General features: G+C 46.5%; 1 protein-coding gene across 1 annotated transcript in view; it reads right to left on the bottom strand.

Annotated features, from left to right (window-relative positions):
* The window catches only part of Xylt1 (xylosyltransferase 1), a 289,090-nt gene that overhangs the window by 41,673 nt on the left and 224,559 nt on the right, over nucleotides 1-22,858 (bottom strand). Inside the window, exon 6 of the mRNA XM_021168481.2 lies at nucleotides 3,883-3,963. Coding sequence (XP_021024140.1) covers nucleotides 3,883-3,963 — 81 coding nt within the window. The remainder of the gene's footprint in view (nucleotides 1-3,882; nucleotides 3,964-22,858) is intronic.

The raw sequence follows: 22,858 nt of genomic DNA, 5'->3' as shown, positions 1-22,858 counted from the left end.
AGAGGGAGAGGGAGAGGGAGAGGGAGAGGGAGAGGGAGAGGGAGAGGGCTGGGACTCAATCAAAATGAACAGACTGTGTCCAAAGAGGCCATTCTCAAAATTCCTGCAGGATGTCATGCCTTCCTATGTGCCAGCCTTGCTTTCCTATGTGCCAGTAAAAAGACACAGGGCCAAGAATATGTAGGTATCACAAATTGGTTTTGATGGGTTTAATTTCTTTTTTTAGGATTAAAAATAAAGAACTAAGTAAAGTGTGTATGGAAGAGGGTGGATCTGAGAGGACATGGGGCAAAAGATGAATATAATCAAACACATTATGATGGCTGGTTTTTATGTCAACTTGACACAGACTAGAGCCATTTGAAAGGAGGGAACTTCAGTTGAGCAAAAACCTCTATAAGATCAGGCTGTAGGCAAGCCTGTAGGGCATTTTTAAACGTAGTGATCCCCACCCATTGGTGGTGGTTTCATCTCTGGGCTAGTGGTCCTGGGTTCTAGAGAAAAGCAGGCTGAGCAAGCCATGAGGAGCAAACAGTACCCATTAATAGCATCGACATGGGCTCCTGCCTTTGGATTCCAGTCCTGTTTAGCTCCAATTCCAACTGCCTTTGATGCTGAACAGAGATGTGGAAGTATAAGTCAAATCAACCCTTTGCTTCCGAAGTTGCTTTGGTTATGGTATTTTATCCCAGCAATAGTAACCCTAAGACATACATTAATCAATGGTCTCAAAGGTGATAATTATAAAAAGGAAGGAAGGAAGGAAGGAAGGAAGGGAGGAAGGAAGGAAGGATGGAAGGCAGGCAAGCAGGCATCTGGCACATTGACACAAAGCAGGGCTGGCACATAGGAAGGCATGACATCCTGCAGGAATTTTGAGAATGGCCTCTTTGGACACAGTCTGTTCATTTCAATTGAGTCCCAGCCCTGCCCTGCCCTGATTCTGTGAGACCAACATTTCTCTATATTCAGCTTCCTTGCTTGTAAGATAAAAATCAGCTACTGAGCTGTTGATGGACACAACCTAAAGCTAGATACTTAAGTCAACATTCAAGACTATGGAACCATCTCGCTTTTACGTGGTCATTGCAGCTGCTCAGTTCAGCCAAATCGGAAGTCAGTGGGACTTGTTCCACTAATTCTCCTTGTCCACAAGTTTGCCTAAAGTAGGCTTGCATCACTCACTACTAAAAGAATTCTTTGTGCTACAGCAGTGGTATGGGAACCAGAGGTAAGCTGGCCTCATCCCTGCCTACTGGGGAGAGGCAATGGGAGATGGACTGTGGGAAGCCTTGACATACAGTAAGGGAAGACTCGATTAACAAAGAGAAGAAGATTGTAGGTGATTCACTCATTCATTTATTAATCAATTAACATCAATTCATTTTATTAACAAATTAACACTGTAAAATATTGTACTTCATTCCTATATACCAAAGAGTCCCAGCTGAGGATGTAAAGGGTAAATGCAGGAATCTGTGAGCAATTCTGATCTGTGATACTTGGGCTTTGGGGTTTGAGAGGCAGGTGGTAGTAATATGTTATACTGCTCTGAGCCATGTTAAACTATCTGCCCACTGCTGGTGCACCTGGATCCCACTGGGTGTGTGTGTACATGCAAGAGTTTGAGATCTGGGATACATTCCTACCAGCAGCATTTTGGTTTTATGCTTACCATGGCAATAGCATCACCATCACCATTAAAGGCAACATCTCATTTAATCCTATCTATCTAAGACTGTGACTTTTTCGTTTTACTGGGAAAGGCATGGACTCAGAGAGGTTAAGTTACACAAGCAGTGCAATGCAGCCTGAAACACAGGAGATCAGCATTTCATTCTAGGAGGTGGGACCTCAAAGGCCATGACTTTAATTGTGCTACCAAGTTCCTAGAGAAGCACTTGGGAAACTGAGCAAAGACTAAAGAATAATCAGCCTGAAACAGTACTGCTGGTGTGGATGTGATTTTTGACATGTGTTGATGACTGGAGCTGGCTCCTTGCCCATGATGTAAGGTGCTTGGACCAATCATATAGGCTATATGGAGGAAAAGATGGGTTTTATTCTTGACCAATGGGAGAGGACTATTAATATAAGGGTCACCTCTAATAATGAACACTCCATATAATTATCCCTAGATGTAACCAACACACACCTCTGATGTAAAAAACTCCTAGGTTCAAGTCCTGACATTTACCAACTGGGCAACCTTAGAGAATCCATTTGAGCTCTTGAAGCCTCCCTTTCATTTATGGAGAATATAGATATGAATTCTTACTCCGCATTGGATAAAGCCAATGTCAAATGCAATGGGCCAAGAGCCCAGCAAAGTACTAGGGTCTCAGCAGGGAGATTGCCCACAGGGACAGTGATTTGTGTTTGTCCAGCCAGCCTCTCTACCACTAGTGGCCCCAAATGTGCTATGCTAACTGGTAGGGACTCACAGGGCACTGGCCAGCTTTGAAGTGCCTTTAAATACAGTGGAAGAATATGATCAAGAAGGGGCCACTGGATGCAGAGTCAGCTGCTGAAATGACAGGTAAAAGAAGAAATAATGCAACCCATGCATTTTTGGGGTGACTCCTCCAAAGGTCAAGGCAGGGAGCTTAGTGTTTGCTTCTGTGAGATGACAAGGTAAACTGAGACACAAAACCTGCTATCTCTACAAGCCACGGCAGAGATACTCTTAAACAGAGACTGTAAATTCAAATCCCAATTGTAGTCAGATCAGGAACAGAGACAGGCACTGCCATGGCCTGGGGAACATGGGATTGGATTGCATGTCAGTTCTGAGCAAAGTCAGACACAGGTCGAGGGACTCCAAGGTTTATTGTAGTTAATTGGAAATCTAGATTCTCATGGAAGATATCATGAGCCATTTTACCAAAACAAACAAACAAACAAACAAACAAACAAACCCACATGAAATATCAAAACGGCCAAATGCAAAATATTAACAGACTGTGAGGATTCCTAGAACTACCAGGGTTTGTGTTGTATTCAATGCCAGAATCCAGGGGGCGCTCTCCCACCAGGAAAAGATGCTGTTTGTGTATGGGTCTGTGTTCCCATGTGTGTGTATATATGTGTGTATACAGGTGTGCATACATGGCATGCATGTGGAGATCACAGGACTCCTTCAGGATGTGGGAATGTTACTGAGATGCAGTCCCCAGTCTACCCACTAACCAAGTGAGAATTAACCATGACTACTCCGATCCAGGGAAAAAGACATAAAAGATTCTAAATGGGCTGCACAGATAGCACTGCTGATAAAACGTTTGCTGTGCAAGCTCAAGGATCTGAGTTCAATCCCCTAAGTCCACGTGAGGGCTCCTGTCTCAAACACAATGTGGATGGTACCTGGGGAATATACTTGAGGCTGTCCTTTGGCTCCCACACACACAGGGGCATGTACACCCTCACACATGTGCACCCCCAAACATACACATACACAAGTGCATGTACACCCGCACACAAATGTATAACCTCATACATATACATAAACATACACAGGTGCATGTATACCTGCACATACATGTGTACCTCCATACATACACATACAGATACATGTGCCACTGCATACACACATGTACCCCCATACACACACACACACACACACACACACACACACACACACACACAGGTGCATGTGCCACTGCACACACATATGCACCTAAACACTCACCCACACACGTACACATACAGGAATGAGTTCAAAATATTTCCTGGGAGAAAAGCTGGGAGCCTGAGAAGCATCTGCTTCTGTCTGTCCGAGACCTACACGAGGGCCCCTTGAGCTCTCACCCAGGAAACTTTCCCCTGGTCGTCTACCTGGGAGACAGGCCCCAGCGGTAGCTTTCCACCTCTGTGGTGCATTACCTTGCATTGTCCCGGCCGTGTGACTTCAGGAAGTTCATATCTCGATATCTGGAAAGAAATGCTACCAGCTGGTCATTTGTCCTGTGGAAACAAACAGAAGAGAAAGTCAGGGTCCTCTGCAGAGGTACTGGGGTTTGCTCCATTTTTAGTCCGAGGCAGCAGATTTCACTCTGCCTTCCTGGATTTGCCTGTTCTGGACACAGCACACAGTCTGATGATGTGTCTTCTTGGCAGGTCCTATCCCTGGGCCTGTCACATTGCCTGAAAACACGCTGTGCTCTAGTTTCATTCTGACTGCAGTGTGGTAACATCCCAGAAAGGGGCAATTTCAGAGGGAAAAGTTATTGCCCTGGTTATTGTCCATGAAGAAAGCCTGTGTATCAACAGCTGACTGCTGGACGCACCACAACCACAGTCAAGAGCAGAGACAGCTCATCCTGGCTTCTTCATTGTTATACATGTCAGGACCCCAACCCAGTGAACAGGGACACACACATGTGGCTGGGTCTTCTGACAATGCCTGTCCCCATACATGACACAGGCCAGCCCAATATAAACAGTCCTTCATTAACCCAGGTGAGTGCAGGTTTTGTCAAGTTTACAGTTAAAGCCACAGGCTGTTTGTGCATCCGTTTCCCACACACTCTACTCTTCAGGGAATTCTGAGGACAAGAACAGTGTCTTATATGCTTCATTGGTCATGGTCAACAGCAGCCATCAGTACTCAACCCAATGCCACAGATCAGATTCAGGGTCTTTGCACTTGCTGTGCACAGGCCATTTTGTCCTCTCCATTTCTGGCCTGTTCTTGTCATTTAGGTTTTCAAATGTCATTTCTTGAGACAAGTCTTTTCTGGCTGTTCCTCCTAAAGTAGCCCCTGACTCTTCCAGCCCATCTTTATCACATCACAATGTTGACTTGACAGCTTTATCACCATTTGAAAGCACTCTCTTGGTTACCTTACAATATAAGGTCCGTAAGGAAAGAATCTGGTCAGATCTGCTCATCCTTGGCACACAGTAGGGCTGACACTAATGTATGTTGAAAGAAGGAAAGAAGGAAGGAAGGAAGGAAGGAAGGAAGGAAGGAAGGAAGGAAGGCTGAAGGAATGGATAGGTTCCGATGAGCTGAGGTAGAACTGACTCCTCCAGTGGACAGAGAGCAGTGAATGAATTTGAGTCCTTGATAACCACCAGGCTGTGGATTGAGCTTTAAAAAATATGAAGCACTGTGCAAACGGATGACATCGTTCCCAGCATTGTTATCCCAAATTTATCACCATCAATCTCAGCGTTCACAGTGCCGTCACAGCTAATCAGCTTGTGCATACAGCTGTGACAGTATTTTAAAAGGCAGTCACACAGGTCTCCATCTGCCAGAGATGCAGTCGCCTCTTCCACTGAATAAACCCAAACAGGTAAATGGTGCTGATGTGACAGCTCCTTCGTCACCATCACTGGGGGTCCTCTGTTGGGGGAGGGGTGGTGCTCCTTAAAGAGCAGGGGTTAACTACTCTTCCAGACTGGGTGAGATGGGAAGAAAGAGGCTCTATGGGAACAGAGGGAGGCTGGATCTTCCTTTTGAGTTGTGTGTGGGGCTGTGTTGCTTTTGTGTATGCACAAGAGAAAGGAGGGCAGCAGACAGCCTTGGGTGTTAGTCCCTCACTGTCTGTCTTGTTCCAGACAGGGTCTCCTGTTCACCACTATGTACCCCAGACTGTCTGGCCAGCAAGTTTCTAAGGAGTCCCCTACATCTGTCTGTGGTCTTATCTCACAGTAGAAGTGCTTAGATTATAGATGTTCACTACTCATTATGACTTTATGCCTGGGCTGGAGTTTTAACTCAGGTCCTTATGCTTGAGTAACCTGTGCTCTGTCTATTGTGTGTGCATCTCCATAACTCTAATGCTGGGCTTAGGAGAAGCAGTGTAGTATCTCAGAAAGCAATGTCTAAGCTCCCGAAGTGGAAGCCCAGCCTGCCATGTGACTAAAGGACAAACAAGTCACCGAACTCTCATACAGTGAGTGGCCCTCTGTAAATTAATTTCCTCCTGGCTGCTCACATATGAGCACACTGAGCACACAATAAGTTCATCATACATTCTCACCAAGAGGATGATGGGTAGGCTTAAGGGCACACAGTAGGTACACATTCAACGCATGTTGCTTTGCTCTTTCTATCTTGTAGGTGCACGGTCTGTACCACTTTCAGCCCTCAGCCCTTCTCTATTTCTCTGCCACTCTTCAACATTGTCAATATGAATCCTCATCCACTCATTGGATGACATATGCAGACCTCTGGGGGAGGGGGGGGGCAGAACAGAGCAGTTGAGACATCTGACATGGAAAGAAATGTGGTCAATGTCCCAGCCTCTTATTGAAATAAAAAGCAATTAGAAGCCAACCATACTGGGGTGACTGATGCCTGAAGAGCCTCCTGTGTATGCAGCCTCGTAAAAATCTATTTGCTCCAGATGCAGAGCTCTGCCGACATATACAGAGATGAATCTTAGGGATAGACCCCAAAGGCCAACCTTTGTGAGTCTGGACAGCGATAACCAAGGTGGCCAAGGTTCCCAGATTCCTGTGGCCTCCTACTAAAAAGGGCCTCCAAGGAGCTGCTGCGTTAAGCAGCTACTCCATGACTTTATTAAAGAAAATCAGGCAATGTCTTTCCCAGCCATCCGGAAGCCCACTCCATCTCCTCTGTCTCAGCCGCTCTTATTTACCAAACCCTTGCCACACTCTGTGACAGTTCATTATTGTCATCCTGATGAATAAAAGGATAAGTTAACCTCTGAATGGTTCCCCAGCAGCAGGAATAATAAACAGGGCCTCACGGGGGAAGCTTAGGTGGGAGGATTGAAGGGGCCAAGGCCAGGCTCCGGGAGCCCCCTCTGGGAAGTCTCAGGCCTCCCAGGGTCAGCCTGCTGTGGCTCCATTTAGCAACCCCAGAAAGCATCTTTCAGGGCTGGAGCCTGGGCCATTTTCGCATTTCCCGCTTCACCAGGTCCCCATCTGATGGGGATGAATAGGCATTTAGTGAATTTACTTAGCGATGCTTCCACATGAAAACGTCTCAAAAGATGACATCTTGGGGGGAGAGAGGGTGGCTGGGGAGGGGCTGGAGCTGTTGCATAAAGCCCCCTTTCAAAGCAAAGCCCTGTTTGATGAGTGGGCTTGCTGGATTGGCTGGATGGGTGGGGTGAGGGGAACTACCTCTTACTCCATTTGGCTGGGTGGCTCTGTAGCTTCTTGCTTGCCCCCTCTTTGTAAAATGGCTGCTCTGGCCAGCCAATCCCTGCTCCTTTTCAAAAAGGGATTCAGCTGGGGACCAACTCTCCCAATTGCTTCTCTTGGGCCCCTGTCAATAATTGCCTACATATTTAGTTCATTCCAGATAAAGAACAGCTTGTGATCTGACATTTTACCCCATTCTGGCCTTGCTGGCTTGGACCCCCCACCCCCACCCCCACTTTTCTTTTATAGAGCAGTATTTCTCCACGTGGCTCCCATCACTCATCTCTGGGGCCTGTGTAGCCAGATCCACCTTTCTACTGACACTGATCACAGACTAGTCTATCTCTTGTTGATTGCAGGTGCCCATTGCTGCAACCATCAGGACCGTGGAAATATCTGCTTCAATACGTAATATGTAAGCAAACGCTGAAAGCAGGAGTGAACCATAAGTAAGACAGGAGGCTGCAAACCATGGCCATCCTTGGACGTGCACCATGCTCTAGCTTTAGGCCAGAGGCTGCCTGTGCTCTACCTCCTTTGATATTTACGAGGATGCCATACTGTGAGTTTCACTCTCATCTGACAGACTGGTGGTTGGACTCAGAGACATTAGGTCATGAGGGAAAGTACAGAACCAGGCTTGGGACCTGGTTCTGATGTTACAGCTGCTGCTTTTGATAAATAGCCCACTCTGCCAAATGACAGAGAGTGACTGAGTGGGAGGATGGGTGAATTCCATCCCAGGAGCAGAAGAAAAACTAGAGGCGTGTGCAGGAAGGAGCCATGCTTGCAGCCTGGCCTGCAATCCGGAAGCTACTCTGAGAAACCCTACACTTGGGGCTGGAGAGATGGCGCAGTGCTCATGAGCACTGGCTGCTCTCGCAGAGGACAGGGTTCTGTTCTCGACACCCAGCACCCACATGGTAGGTCATCTGAGTTTCCTTTCTGACCTCCATAGGCACTGCAAACATGTGGTACAAACATAGACAGGCAAAATACTCACTCATACACATAAAATAAAAAATAAATAAATCTTTAAGAGAAAGGAACACTGCATCTTAAGTCTCACCCAGGACTTATTGAGATAAACTCAACTTCTTTTCTCTTTCTGAATGTTCGTGTGTGTGTGTGTGTGTGTGTGTGTGTGTGTGTGTGTGTGTGCACTGTATGGAGGTTAGAGGTCAGCCTTAGGTGTCAGTCCTCTGGCACTGTCCACCTTGCTTTGGTTTGGTTTGGTTTTATTTGGTTTGTTTTGGACAGAAATTCAATTATCTTGGCCAGTGAGCCCCAGAGATCTGCCTGCCTTCATTTTCACAGTGCTTCAATTACAAGCACGCAGCACCACACCTACTAGGGCTTGAACTTAGGCCACAGCAAGCACTTGACCTGCTGGCCCATATCCATGGCTTGAGATCAACGTGCCTTCTCTGGCTCCCAGGTACTATGCATGCTCTTGTCAAGTTTGAGCTGTCCACTGGTATAAGATAAAAGATGTCCCCTAGAGCACAGGACACCATTTTCACAGCCACACCTCTGAATAATGGGACAAATATGATGAGGAGAACAACCCGATACTTCATGAGCAGACAGAATCCCAGGTTCCTAAGAGAAACATACTCTAGGTACATAATAAGTACTGGGTAGGGCATCCCAGCCACTAACAAGCACTTGAGGGTGCTCAGGCCAGGGTAGGCTGACCAGGCTGAGGGTCAAGGCTTCTTCCTTTCCCACAGTATCAATAATGCTAGGGATTCTAAAGGACTAAATCACCTCACAGGAATGTGTAAATGACCTCTTATTGGCTGGGGTGTGAGGTGTGGGCAAAACTACCCCCCATGTCTGGAACAGCTGGTACCCATCTGTTAGGTAACAACACTAAGGTTTCCCATCTGGCTGCATAAGCAGGACCTTGGACAGTCCCTGCTAGGCAGGTGGCTACTGTCACTTCAGGGAAGAAACTGAGCCGGATCCCTTCAGGACCTCAGTTCCCTGCAGCAGTCAAACATGAGTCAACTCAACTTTCCACTTGGTGGGCAAGATTCAGCAATGTGGCTGTTTGTTTTTTCTTTTCTTTTCTTTTCTTTTCTTTTCTTTTCTTTTCTTTTCTTTTCTTTTCTTTTCTTTTCTTTTCTTTTGGTTTTTCGAGACAGGGTTTCTCTGTATCGCCCTGGCTGTCCTGGAACTCACTCTGTAGACCAGGCTGGCCTGGAACTCAGAAATCCGCCTGCCTCTGCCTCTCGAGTGCAGGGATTAAAGGCGTGCATCACCATGCCCGGCAATGTGGCTGTTTCTTTAGGAACAGGAGACAGCCATCACCTTCCTAAGCCTCATGCTCCCTTTTGAGAGTGTTGAGTTACTTAACACAGCTGTACAGTGGACTTAACACAGACACCGTGTGAGGATTGGTTTTCTCCATACCTCACCTAAAACCAGAGCTAGCCATCTCTCTCACTCCCGTGACAGTCCATCTCCTGACTGGATTCAGGCCTCTTTGCTTGGTTTATTTTGGGGGTGCACAGGCAGTAGAGACACTTTCAAGCCTATTTCCTCAAGGCCCCAGATATTTTTAGCACAGACATTAACAACATCTTCTCCCTATGAGGAAGAGCAGGAATCCCAGATTCCCCACAATAGAAAAAGTGAAGTTCACGGCTGTTTGGAGAGGAAAAGCAAAGGAGTCAGAAAATAAAGCCAGTCTCGGTTACAAATGTAGTCAGGACGTGCATAGAGGATACTGGGGGGTTGTTTGGAGAGCTTCAGGTGCTGTATTTGTTCCTGGATGCTATAGTTATAATTACAGCACCATGGGCACCCAGGACAAGTGAACTGGCTGGAACATCATCCTACCTCCAATAGGCATTCACCTTAACTTTCTAAAACATGAGTTTAAAGCCGGGTGTGGTGGCACATGCCTTTAATCCCAGCACTCAGGAGGCAGAGGCAGGTAGATTTCTGAGTTCGAGGCCAGCCTGGTCTACAAAGTGAGTTCCAGGACAGCCAGGGCTACACAGAGAAACCCTGTCTCGAAAAACCAAACCAAAACAAAACAAAACAAAAAAACCCCCATGAGTTTGGTGTGATATGTCTTCCACTTTAGGGGCTTCAGAACTCTCCATCAGGGGCAGGCCAGTGTGCTAACTGCCTAGCAAGGCACATGTTTCTTATGGTCAGACTCTGCCCACTACAATTTCGGGACTATTTGACTTGAAGCTTTCTAACTGTTCAGCCTCTTCCCTAACAGGTCCTGTCCTATGCCACATGCCTGTGACAGCAGTGGATAACAACAACAGTCATAGTATAGCAAGGTCCTCATGATATGGAGTGAGTTGCCAGCACTGAAAGGAATCATGAGACACATACCCAAAGCATCCCACCGAGACTGTGGGGACAGTCCCTCCCTCCCTGCAAGCGGCAGGCTGGAGAGCCACCTGGATAATAAAACCCAATCGCTGCTAATTGGATTTACTTTTTTGTTACTCATGAAAATGATGTGGCACTAAAACATGCTCATTGCATTTGAAGGGACCTGCAAATCACTTTGCAAAGCCTTGACACGTTCACAGAGCATTTGGAAGAAACACATTTCTCATTTTAAACACACATATGCCATCTGAAGAGGCCATTTATCTGATGTTCCATCAGTGAGAACTCTGAACACACAAGCCCTTCCTCAAGATGGCTGTAATGGCAAGGTGACTGACAGGGATCAGCACCAAGGGGCCTGGTTGGTTCTGAGGCTGCTAGAAACATGAACAAATTAAACTGTAGCCTGCTGTGGTAGCACATGACTACAGGACCAGCACTCTGGAAGCTGATGAGAAAAGATGGCATGAGGCCAGCCTGGGCTGTGTAGTGAGACCCTATCTCCAAACAAAATATTTAAATATGCTGTTCAGTTTGGTTTGGATACATATATACATACATGTCCACAAGGCACATACATGTGTATGTGAAGTCAATTTGTTAATTACATATTAATTCTCTGTAATCTGGCTATCTTTACATGTTATGAGATATATCAAGTAAGTATCCTCTTTGATTAGACAAATTCTAGCTTCCCATATGTCCTAGTCAGTTTAACTGTCAACTTGACACAGCCTAGAATGGTCTGAGGAAGGACTCGTAGTCCTATGAAAACCCTTCTTCTGTTAGTATTATCACTACGTCAGTAGAACTAGAGTCTACAATGACCTAACTCCCAGAACACCATTTAGTTTGGATACTGGCTGAGGGTGGGGCTGAGCTCAAAGGGCAGGTGACTCTCCACTGCTCACCTTGCCCTTCTTGGCCAGCCCACTAAGTCTACCAGCTTGTCAGAACTGGATCAAGGTTACAATGTCTCCTGAGGCAGACAGGAAGCCACACACACTTCCACAGAAAACAAACCCTGTGGCCACCCACCTCTGCAAGCTTTGTGCAGACACAGATGTCTGCTTCAGAGAGTCTCTGATAGACCAGAATTGTTACTTCCTGGATGGTCTCCACCCACACGTTCTCAAGGGTATTTGCTTACCTCAGAGCTGAGGAGAAAATTTAAGAGATCAGAGTGTGTAAGTAGAGAGTGCCTTGAGTAGGTAATGTGGCACTTCTTGGGGACAGAAGGTTTTAGAAAAAAAATGTTTTTAAAGAATTTATCAAATCCATCAGTGGTTATCAGACTGCAGCCCCCAGACCCCAACCTCTTCCAGGCAGCTGTGGCCTCAGGACCTCTGGCCTGAGGCTTCTCTGTAGAATACACAATTCTGTCTGTTTCTACACTGGCATAAGTCATGGGAGAAATTTGCATTGAGTAAAAAGGTTTAGAGGCTTGCAAAAAAGTTCAACAACCATAAAAGCCTAACTCTTTTTATATTTTTAGGAAAGAGGGACGATGACAATTTTTTTCCCTTTGAGTAGTAGTACTTCCTCTAGAACATGGGGAATCCTACTATAACATGGCAAACATGGCAGCTTGGAGGGTAAAAGGGAGACTCCAGACTACACTGTCAGCACAGGCCCTGGGAAGAGAGGACCCACTCCAGGCGTGTTAACTCTGTTCTTTTCAGTGTTAGACTGCCTTTCTTTGCCTTCCTCTCCACCCTGGCTTGCCTGCTCAGTGTCTAGACATACTGTGCTCTCTGCTCTCTTGGGAGGTGTGGTTCCCCAGCCTCTCAACAGGCCAGGCTCTGACTTGAGCATATGCTAAGTAGATGCTCTGTGCCTCCAACTGTGCTTTCTGGCTTCCGAGGCAAATTCTGCTCTCTGCCACTGAGTTCCTCTCGAGTCAGGTGGAGCTGTTTCCATGGGAAAAACTGAGCCCTGGTTGTTTGACTGTCTGAACGTACGCGACCTGGTTCTTTGGTCAAGGTTACTCATTTACAGGAATCTCTATCTCTTCCAAAAGAGTTATTTACTCAGGGTCAATATCTTAGCCTGGCTCCCTGTGTGGTTCCATGGCAACCTACACAGTGTTTGCTAACAACAACAAAAAAAATTTTAGTAAATGGCATTAGGTGCCATATCAGAGAGCTGCGTTACAGAAGCAATACTTCAAGCGCATTGATCATTGAGGAGCTATTTTCAGATATCTAGATATTTACATGTCTGTACTGGGAAGAAGGCCATGCAGTACATTGTAAAGCAGGGCATATACCAGATGAAGGCCAAGCTTGCACCTGCTTTGTTCTTGTGGCTGTAATCTCATTCATTCCTTCAGCAAACATGAATGCTAGACTTACTATAAATCAGGACCTGTTCAAGATGCCACGGGGATAGTCATGATGGAGACGGAGGCCCTTTGAGAACGAGCTCTGGTTCTGCATGTCCTGGACTGCCATGGGTCCTCCATATCAATAACGGGACACGTCAGGAACCTGCTTGCAAAAGCTGAGATCTGATTGTGTTCTCCACAACAGAGAAGGCAGGCGCTGTGGTAGAGGAGAGGCTAGCAGACATTCTGCACCCTAGCTGGACACAGCACACCGAGTTGCTTCATGCGCATAGACTGCTGGGTGATAGTCCCAAGCATGTGCCAGGGTTCCTAAGGTGGATTTTTTAAAATTTGAATTAGATTTCTTCTAGGCTAAAGAAAATACATGGGCAGGTCTAGTAGAGATGAGCCAAATGGGTGACAGCCAGGTAAGCCACTGTTCTTGCAGGAACACTGAGCTGACCTGTGTTTGAAGCCTGTCTGTACCACTGTCTTGTAGGCAACTTTTCTCCTCTAAGCTTCAGTTTCCTTCTTGGAGTCAGGCCAAGACCGGATAGTCCCTGTGTATGAAATGTCTAATTCAGGGCACATAATTATTCCTTGATTATGATAGCTCTTGTGACTTATTTGGCTCTGAGAGAGGAAGGAGGTTGGTTGGTCCCATGTCTCCAGCCCTAGCATACCATGCTATGACACACAGCCATTAGGATACCAGGATAGTCTTTGAAGTGTCAAGAGGCTAAGAAGCAACCGGAGTCCAGCCTCAGTGGTTGGTCCTACAATAATGACCATAGATAGTAGAGCATACCCACACACTGGTGTATCTATGTGAAAAACACTGTGCATATTCACAAGCATCCTAGAAGTTAGGCCTCTAAAGGGGAAGCTGAAATCTCTTCTCTTTCTACACCACCCTCTTAGTGTTTCTCCCCTTTCTCTTATGTAGCCACATACACTAAAATATCACCATTCACAAAAGAATTGAAAAACACACTGGCAAAACTTGAATGTGGATTTTCTTAGCAGTGCTATTCAAAAGCTGCGAACAACTCAAACATCCTTCAATGTACAAAGATAGATGAAGAGATTGTGGTATAGACATTTGATAGAATATTAAATGGAATGAAATAGAAATAATTTCTACAACCTGGATTAATCATGAATGTATTATGTCAAGGCAAAGAAGCTGGACACAAAGTGCACACATATGGGTTTGATTAACATGACATATCCGGTCACCAAATCTAAAGAAAGCAGACTGGTGGATCCCCAGGTTTGGGAGATCTCAAGAGTGACTGCCAAATGAGTACCAGTTTTTGAGGTGATTAAAATACCTAGAACCAGAGGTGGTGCTGGATGCGTGACACTGAAGGCACTAAATGCCATGGGTTGGGTTTTATGGCGTGTGGACTTTGCTACCACAAATAAAGAGTAGTTGAGCCTAAAAAGTTCAAACTGTAGAAAAAGTTCATTAGTACACAGCTGTCATAGTGACCATGGTACAGTATCTGTAGCAGGCATATAGGACAGAGATTTTTGAGCTGAGTAGTCACAGCATCCTTGGTGAGCAGCCCCTCTTACAGCAGGGCAAACACAGCTTCCCAGCATGAGGGCAGCTGTGTCCGTGAGAGTATGGACGGCAACATGAGCGTCTGTAGAGCATGCATGTTAATCTGCTCTAGGCTGTAAGTGTGTCTCTCTTCCCAACAACCTTCTGAGATCAATGCTGCCTATTAAGCCCATTTTACAGAGGAAGAAGTAAAGACAGCATGAAGGACATGTGTCCTGCTAAACAGACTACTTGTAAACAGGATCAAAGAGTTGAACCAGACAGCCTGAACTCAAGCCCTGTTGAATACAGAGGGCTGAGGACCACTTGATTCAGTTAATGGAAACTGGAGGGAAGGTGGGCAGCTGATGTCCTTTCTCTCAGAGGACAGGGACAATAAGCAACTGCCACGTGATAACGGATTGTGTGGGGCTCAGACTCTGTCTCAGAATACATAAAGTTTGCATGAGCCAGGCAGGCGTGGTATCAGGAGGTCCCCGTGTCCCACTGGGCTCCCTGACAAGCTTCTAGGCTCTGTTCAGGCTCCTCTGGCTAAGCAGAGGTGAGGCTGAGCAGGATTTATGGGAACCCAGCACGGCTCATTGTTCTTTTGAAATGGACCCTCTGGCTTTTCAGATGTCCTCCATTTTTACAGTGGTGAGATCCGAAAATGCCTCTAGCAGGGACAATTAAGTAAAGACAAACCTGTGGGTCCCAACTCAGGGATGTTTTCATTAATTCTGGTTTAAAAAAGCACAGCAACACATCTCATCTGCCATCTCTTCCTGTACTGAGACAGCAGTCACTGAAGGCATACGGGGTTGTCAGTGACACCAAGGGGGCTCAGGCTTTCATTTCCATGGCATTCAGAAGGTGCCAGGTGCTGTAGCAGGCACTGAAGGCACAATGGTGGCTAGAACAGATGTGCTCTATGCCCTTGAGTACCTGCAGACCGAGTAGGGTTGTCTCTCTGAGCTGCCATCACTGTCCCTGGTTGACTACCCTCTTTGAGTTAAGCAGGCACCTCACACATGGCAGCTTTAACACTCACAGCAAACGCAGAGGGAGGGAACTTGCCTTGTTTCATTCTTAGATGAGAGAACTGAGGCACTGGGTGGTCAAGTGATTTTCCCAAGGACGCCCAGTCAGTAAATGGGACGGACAGCTGAAACTTGAACTTTGACCCTGTACACTACTCACACCCATCTTTGTTCCCCTTCCCTGATGGCCTGAGTAAATGGGACGTTCTGCCAAAGAGGAAAGAAGTTTGAGGTTCAGTTTCATGTTCTTCTCAGGCCACTGGGAACAGGGTGCCTAAAATACGAGCTGCTATGGTTAATCTCAACACAGGAAAGACCAGGATATACTGCTTAGGCTGAGCTAGATGGAATATATCCACTTGTATAGCCTGAGCTCTACTGTGCATATCCACTGGCATAGCCTGGGACACACTGTAGTAACCCACCTGTAAAGCCTGGGGTCTACTGTACTTATCATTCTCTTTCCTAGACTGGGATACACCTTTTCCTGTCCATTTGCACAGTCTGAGATATACCATATCTATCTACTTGGGCTAACAGGAAAAAAAAATGCATTTCAATTTCTCCTCCTCTGGAGCCTGGCAAAGTTCTATACTTTTCCCTGCCATCTTTCTCCTTCCTGGCAAACAATGATCAGGAACTGGGGCACTATTGCTATGGCACTGTGCAATTTAAGAAAGAAACTTTGAAAGGCTTCCTGTTGCCGTCAGAACACACTCTGGTCTTTAACATAGATTTCAAGGTCCCCTACAGTCTGACCACCTTCCTTTCAGGCTGTAAGTTGTTGACCATCGCCATTGCCACACACTGCTTACATCAGCGCTCCTTCATTTGCTGGGTGAGTGGTATTCTCTCCTGCCTGAGGACCTTTGAATGCACAGCCAGCACCCCCACCCCACCCCCAGCTCTCCATCACTCAGTTATTTCCTCTTATTTCAACTCTCAACTCAAAGGTAATACATTCTCCAGGGAAGTTCCTCTGCCCCCTAGAATAGAGGAGATTCTATGCATAACATTTTACTTAGTATGCTTGCATATCTCTTTTGCAACAATGTCATAAAAGTATAATTATTTAATAGCCTGATCAGTATGTTCTTTAATGGCAGGGGTCTTGGGGCCAGGCAAATGTCAGGCACACTGTAGGTCTTCATTAAGCAAGTGCTAGTTGACTTGATGGTATGGATGATGAATGAATGAATGAATGAATGAATAGACAGGCCTTAAAGCTGATGTTATTAAAATGAGTTTGGTTTTTAACTTATTATTTGAAAGTGTTTCGTTCTCTCTTTGGAATGACATTGCCACCTGCTGCAGACTCCAGAGACCAATTATAGGAGAAGAGATTGTGCAGATAGAGGCAGAGGGACAGTAAGGAGTCAGACACAAGACCTACCAAGTTACAGAAAGAAGACCAGGATTCTGGGAAATCTTGGAGCATTTGAAGATATTAAAGAATTAGCCAGAAACACGAATGTTTAACCAAGAAGTGAAGCACGTGTGTACAAGCATGTGCTTGTGTGTGTGCGTGCAACATGTGTGTTTGTGTGTAAGCAGAGATCTTGGCAAGAGCTAAGACCAATGACTGTTGGCATCAGTGCCATTAGCCTTTCTGATTCTGGCTGAGGTTGGTGGCACAGGGTGAACTGCAGGGCTAATGAGCACCAGGTATTAATGATGGGTTTTCACAGAGAAGGTTGGCTCTGGCTGAGTTTTACAGCAGGGGGCCTAGACTAAACTAATGACACGGACTTCTGCCTGCAAGCCAGCTGTCTTTGTCTTCTTGGCTGGCTCTGGCAGGACAGCCTGATGCAAGGGCTGTACTTCACAAGCTGCATCTAGGTGAAGGCTGAAGAAGAAGCCCACTGGGGTGCATCAGATGTTGCTGCTCAAGGGCAGAAGAGACAGAACAGAGGGCATTGGTAATGTGCTATCATCTGGGATCCTGAAGACTGACCCCATGAAGGGACCAGAAGCTGGCACACAGGCTGAAAAGACCATCTACAGTGACATCCAGGGAAATGTGTGTATGGTCAGAACTAGACTTGCAAAGGTTGAGATATGTGTTCTGAACAAGGCCACTATCTGAAACATGGCAGATATGTCCGGATGAGCTAAGGTAGAGCCTGCAGACTATGGCCCATTCTGTAAATAAAGCTCTATTGGAACACAGTAAGAGACATTCGCTTACATATTTGTCTGTGGATGCTTCATTGCTCTAACAGTGAATTCAATCAATGTAGAGACCATTGATCAATGCAGCTCACAGGACCAAACATTTCCCTTTATAAAGTCTATCTAGGAGCTAGACAGCTCAGTGGGTAACATACTTGCTGTGTAGACATGTAGACCAGAATTTGGATTACCATGGTGGTGTGTGCTTGTTACTCTAATGCTGGGAAATTGATAGGACAATGCATGGAGTTTACTGACCAGCTAGCTAGTCTAGCTTATCATTAAGTTTCTGGTCTAGTGAGATGTCTGGCATCAACCAAAGCTTTCTCTCTCTCTCTCTCTCTCTCTCTCTCTCTCTCTCTCTCTCACACACACACACACACACACTAACACTCACACTCACGTTGATCAGTCCCTTATCCAATACAATGCCTCCATTTGCCTATTCCTCTACCTTCTCCATGCCTTGACTTTCTTTGATTTGTGATGTGGAATTTCATGTATCCCAGGCTGGACTTGAATACTCTCTGTTGCTGAGGGTAAGGGTGGTCTTGAACTCTTGAACTTTCTGGTATTTCTACCAGAGTCTTCCTAGTTCACATTGTTCTTTAGAGTAGCTTTGCTCATAAAACTTTCAACCCACAAGCATGGAATATCAAAGCACTATACTTTCCCAGCACCCAGCAAAGTGGCCTTACACATAGTAGGCCTTCAATAATATTTCCCGAATGATCAGAGTCACTTACTTATTGTATTGTTGCTTGATTAATTTTTTTCTTATTTAATCAGAGACTTTTTCAAGAGAGATTTCCAGTTCTGAATGTCAGGTTGGGTGCATCAATTCTTCCTCATATGTGTTCAACTATCTAAGCGTTCACACTTCTGAAATCTCACCATGTCTCAGGTCTTTGCAAACCTTGAGTGTGTGGGCCGCACTCAAGATTCTGAGGCTTAGTGTTGACCACATGGGAGGATCGAAGTCTGATCTGTGGCTCTCAGCAGGTGGGAATGTTCTCACCATCTCTTGTCTCATAAACAGAAACAGTGAAGGTCCTCTCTTGCTGTATGGATAAGCAGTAAAGAGAGACCAGGAAATAGTCAGGACCCTTACAGATAGATGTCAGTGTTCAGTCTAGTCACAAGAGATGACTGACTCCAGCTAGCTCAGTGAAGATGAAGCTACAGCTCTTGATCTTGCATGCATCCATGCCTCTCAGTCAGGACATTGCCCCAGCTGCCTAATGCTTATGCTGTACCTTCGAAAGTGATCTGAGTAACAGAACTCGTTAGCTAAAGGTGTCCAGAAAATTCATTGTTTAAAAAGAACTTGTTAGAAACTTCCCCAGGGTGGCCAACTTTTAAACAAAGATTGACTCTGTAATCAAAAATCGTCTGGCCGTAGACCAGATTCTAGCAGCACAAGGAACATAATTGAGAAAGGGGTGGCAGTGTTTGCGCCCCTGGCAGGATTTGCCAAGGAGTGTTGAGTGATGAGCACAATTAAGAGAGGGCAAAGAAGAATCCTCCACGGGAGGAGGTGAGGCCCTGGAGATGGGCAGCAGCTCTTGGGCATGGCTTTTACTCCTGGGTAGAGAAACAGAACACCAGTGCTGACATTACACGACACCTTCCTCAGTGGAAATGCTGGCTGCTATGGTCTGTGGGGCAGTAGACCATGAGAGGTAGCCTGGTCCTCTGTTGAGCTAAGGCTAGAAGTCCCAGAGGGACGGTAGGAACTTCACCTTCTCTCAGGCACCAGGCCCCTGTCACTAGCCTCAGCCCCATATGGATTTGTGTCCATCAGTCATGTAAGGACAACACCCCAAACTCCTCCACATATAGCTGAGGAAAAGAACATGACCTGTGGTCACTTAGGCTCAAGACAGAGATTGCCATTCTAATGAGGTACATAGAGGCCTGGAGGGCTTAGCCAATAAGCTTTCCTTCCCAGATATTTCTCCCTGCAAAAGGTATTTAATCTCAGGCCCACCCTGAGAAGCAGGGTATGGTTTTATGTATCCACTTTCAACCATAGCAATAAGTGATTTGGAACCACAGACTGTCTCTTTTCAGTGGGATCCACTGTGGGAAGACATGGAGAAGGTCTTTGCCTACAGAGCTGCTGTCTAATCTTCCATAGAAGGCCTCTCTGCACTCCCAGCCATGACTGCCACCAAGCCAAGCCTGCCACCATCAAGTCAAGGACAATCACAGTGGGACCAGCCAGAGCTCTCCGCCCCTCCCCTCCCCTAGCCCAAGGCTAGGTCTAGATGGCAGGCCCAGATTCTGTTCTCAGTTCTTCCCCAACTTCCAGTGGCACCTGGCAGTCCAAAAGCCTGGGAAGTCCACAGCACCAGCCATTTCGCAGGCTGTCGGTCCTCTGAGCCAGCTCTGGCTGCCCCACATCTCAGACTGTGCTCCCCCAACCCTCAGAGCAGTGTCCTGGTGCTTTGCTATAGTCCACACCCACCCTGGCAGCAGCATCGGTGGCTTGGGGTAAGAACAATCTTCCCTCATCCCTCCCTGATTGGCCATGCACTGTGGTGGAATGGACTGGGGACCCACAACCCTACCAACAGTGGTCAAGGGCTTTCTTCCTATTCTCCTCCCACTGACAAACCAGCATTATGGGGTAGGGCCAAGTCCAGATTCCAGCTGCCTAATCTGGACTGTGGGGCTGTTTCAGCACTGGTAGGCAAAAGCCATTCTCACAGTGATGGGGCCTAAGATCTAAGCCATGACCATGCCCCTAAGCTAGTGACTAGTCCAGACATCCAATCCACTTGGGCAGTGTTTCTGGGCAGCCTACTATGTTCTGACACTAGGTACCATTGGTAAGGCTAATGAGGACATCATTGGGACAGATTGGGAGGGAGCTTCCACTTGAAGCTCCGGCAGACTGTATTAACTGGAGAGAACGTGAGGAAATGAGCATCCTGGACCATGGGGAGGAGAGGAGGCCATTGGAGGCTCAATGCAGACGAAGACAACTACTTTCTCCACTCCCATGTTTGAAAGTCATTTGCTCTGTTTTTTATGCGTTTTATGTATCCCAGGCCTTGAGTATTCTTTGTAGCAGAGGAGAAGGGTGGCCTTGAACTTCTGATCTCCCTGCCTTCATGTAGCAAGAGCTGGGATTATAAATGTACATCACTCCACTGGTTTCTGTGGTGCTGGTGACAAAAACCAGGGCACCACACTGCTGTATAGACTGAGATTTCACCCCAGCCCTGAGCTCCTCACAGGCATGCCCCATCAATATTTCTGCATTAGTCTAAGGGCAGGGAAAAGGAAAATATGAGATGGTGGGAGAGGCGAGAGGACAGAGAGGAGATCTACTAACAGGCCAGACCATGGTTTTGTCTAGAATTCATAATTACATGGGGCTTTTTAGCTCGTATCTGCATTGTCCTCAGAGAAGAGCGATTTCCTTATAAAAAAAAAAAACTCAAAACTTTCCAATTCTGTATTAATACACGCCCATGGCCATAACAAACCCATTGGGGCAGCAAGAGGTCACCAAGCTGCCTCCTATGGTCTTCCTCCCATCCCCTCCTTGGGAGGGAATGACAGTCCTCGAGGTCAGAGGCATCACTTAGTGAGTAGAACGATGCAGGCAGGACTTCCTTCCAAGTACCATTGCTGTGCCCTATACTTCTTGTCCCAGGGCCTGGGTTGCATCTTTGAGGTCAACAACAGCCACGTTCTTCCATTTTGACTCTTTCTGCCTTGTGCTGGGCTGGTAGGCATATTACCAAGACAAGATGGTAGTCTCAGCTGTTTTCTTGTGCAAGTTGAGCATAACCATGTTTAGATTGTGGCGATGAAGGGGATTTGGGAACGTAGACTTGGGCCTGAGACCTTCTGCTCATGGGGCTATTTTGTCAGCAAGCTAGATTGAGTCAATGATCAGGTTCTCATTGGAAACTGCTCCGTACATCGCTCTGCCACAGACAGCAGTGTCAACCTCCTTTTGAGGGTATGAAAATGCAGACTCAGAAGGTTGCCCTCAGTCATCATGAGAACACAGTACCGATAGGAGGTGTGCAATGGTGTATTAGCTCAGGTTGTACAGACTGGGAAGTTTAAACAGCAGGCACTTTCCCCATCGCTCTGGAAGCTGAAGGTCTAAGACCAAAGTGCTAGGGGATTTGATTTCCAGTTTAGGCCTTCACCCCAGCTTGCACATGGCCACTTTCTTGCTGGTTTCTCTCAAGGAAGAGAGAAACAAAGTTGGTGTTTTGGTGTCTATTTGCCTAATTCTGTAGAACCTGGAACCAATCCTCATTTACCTCAGCAAACTTGAATGACCTCCTTCTAAGCCCTGTCTCCAAACCCAGAAACAGTGTTTTTTTCAGCATATGGGGAACATTTTTTTTCTAACATGGAGGAGGCTGATGTCACATGGCTTCTTCTCTGCCCCGGTAGAGCAGTTGATAGAGTAAAAAAAGTCAGCATATTTATTATTGTTGCTGTTATTATTATTATTGCATGGGAATGATTATGCATATTGGAAATGATAGCAACCATTCCTTCTTAATTGTGCCTGAATTAGACTAATGTTTAAATGACCGAGAATCCCATGGATTACCACAGCTAGACACTTAAGGGCAGAATCTGTAGAGTCCAAGCCTCAGCAGGCAGGCTTATGGAGGGCTGTGATGGTTGCGACTGGTTGAGGCAGAACAGCTGGTCCCTAGGTTTATGCTTGGGGCAAACACCCTCACTCAAGTCCCCATGCAGACTGTGAAGGCATGAATTAGTGTTCTGAGTGACTGACTGTTCCCCCTTGGTGTCAGCTGCCTATGCGACACAGTGGCAGAGCAGGTCAGCTATGGAGAGCACCTTACTTTGGCAGTCTATGGAACCCCTGCTGCATTCCCCGCTGGACTGTGGTCCTTGTACAAGTTAGCTGGATCCAGTGACTCTCAGTGCCCTTTTTGTGTGATCACACAGGGTGCAGGAAGGACATGGCAGAAAGGATCGGCTGGTTGGCTCTTGGGCTCTGTTGTGTGTAACCCTCTCCTGAGTTCTCATCCAGCAGGGACTAGGATGGGGAGGAATGACCACAGAGCTTCAGGTCAGAGCTATGAAGTAAGTGTGAGAGGACCTAGGACAAGTGAGATTGTTCAGCTGGTGAAGGTGCTTGCTAGCAAAACCCAGTAACTTGAGTTTGACCTCTACAACCTAAGGTAGAAAAAGAACAGACTTCTGAAGTTGTCCTCTAACCCTCATAATAACCTCTCCCTCCCTCTCTCTCTCTCTCTCTCTCTCTCTCTCTCTCTC

Source organism: Mus caroli, chromosome 7 (genome assembly GCF_900094665.2).
Source record: "Mus caroli chromosome 7, CAROLI_EIJ_v1.1, whole genome shotgun sequence".
Taxonomy (NCBI): Eukaryota; Metazoa; Chordata; class Mammalia; order Rodentia; family Muridae; genus Mus; species Mus caroli.
The sequence above is the reverse complement of the archived record's forward strand: the minus strand, read 5'-3'. Positions and strand labels throughout refer to the sequence as shown.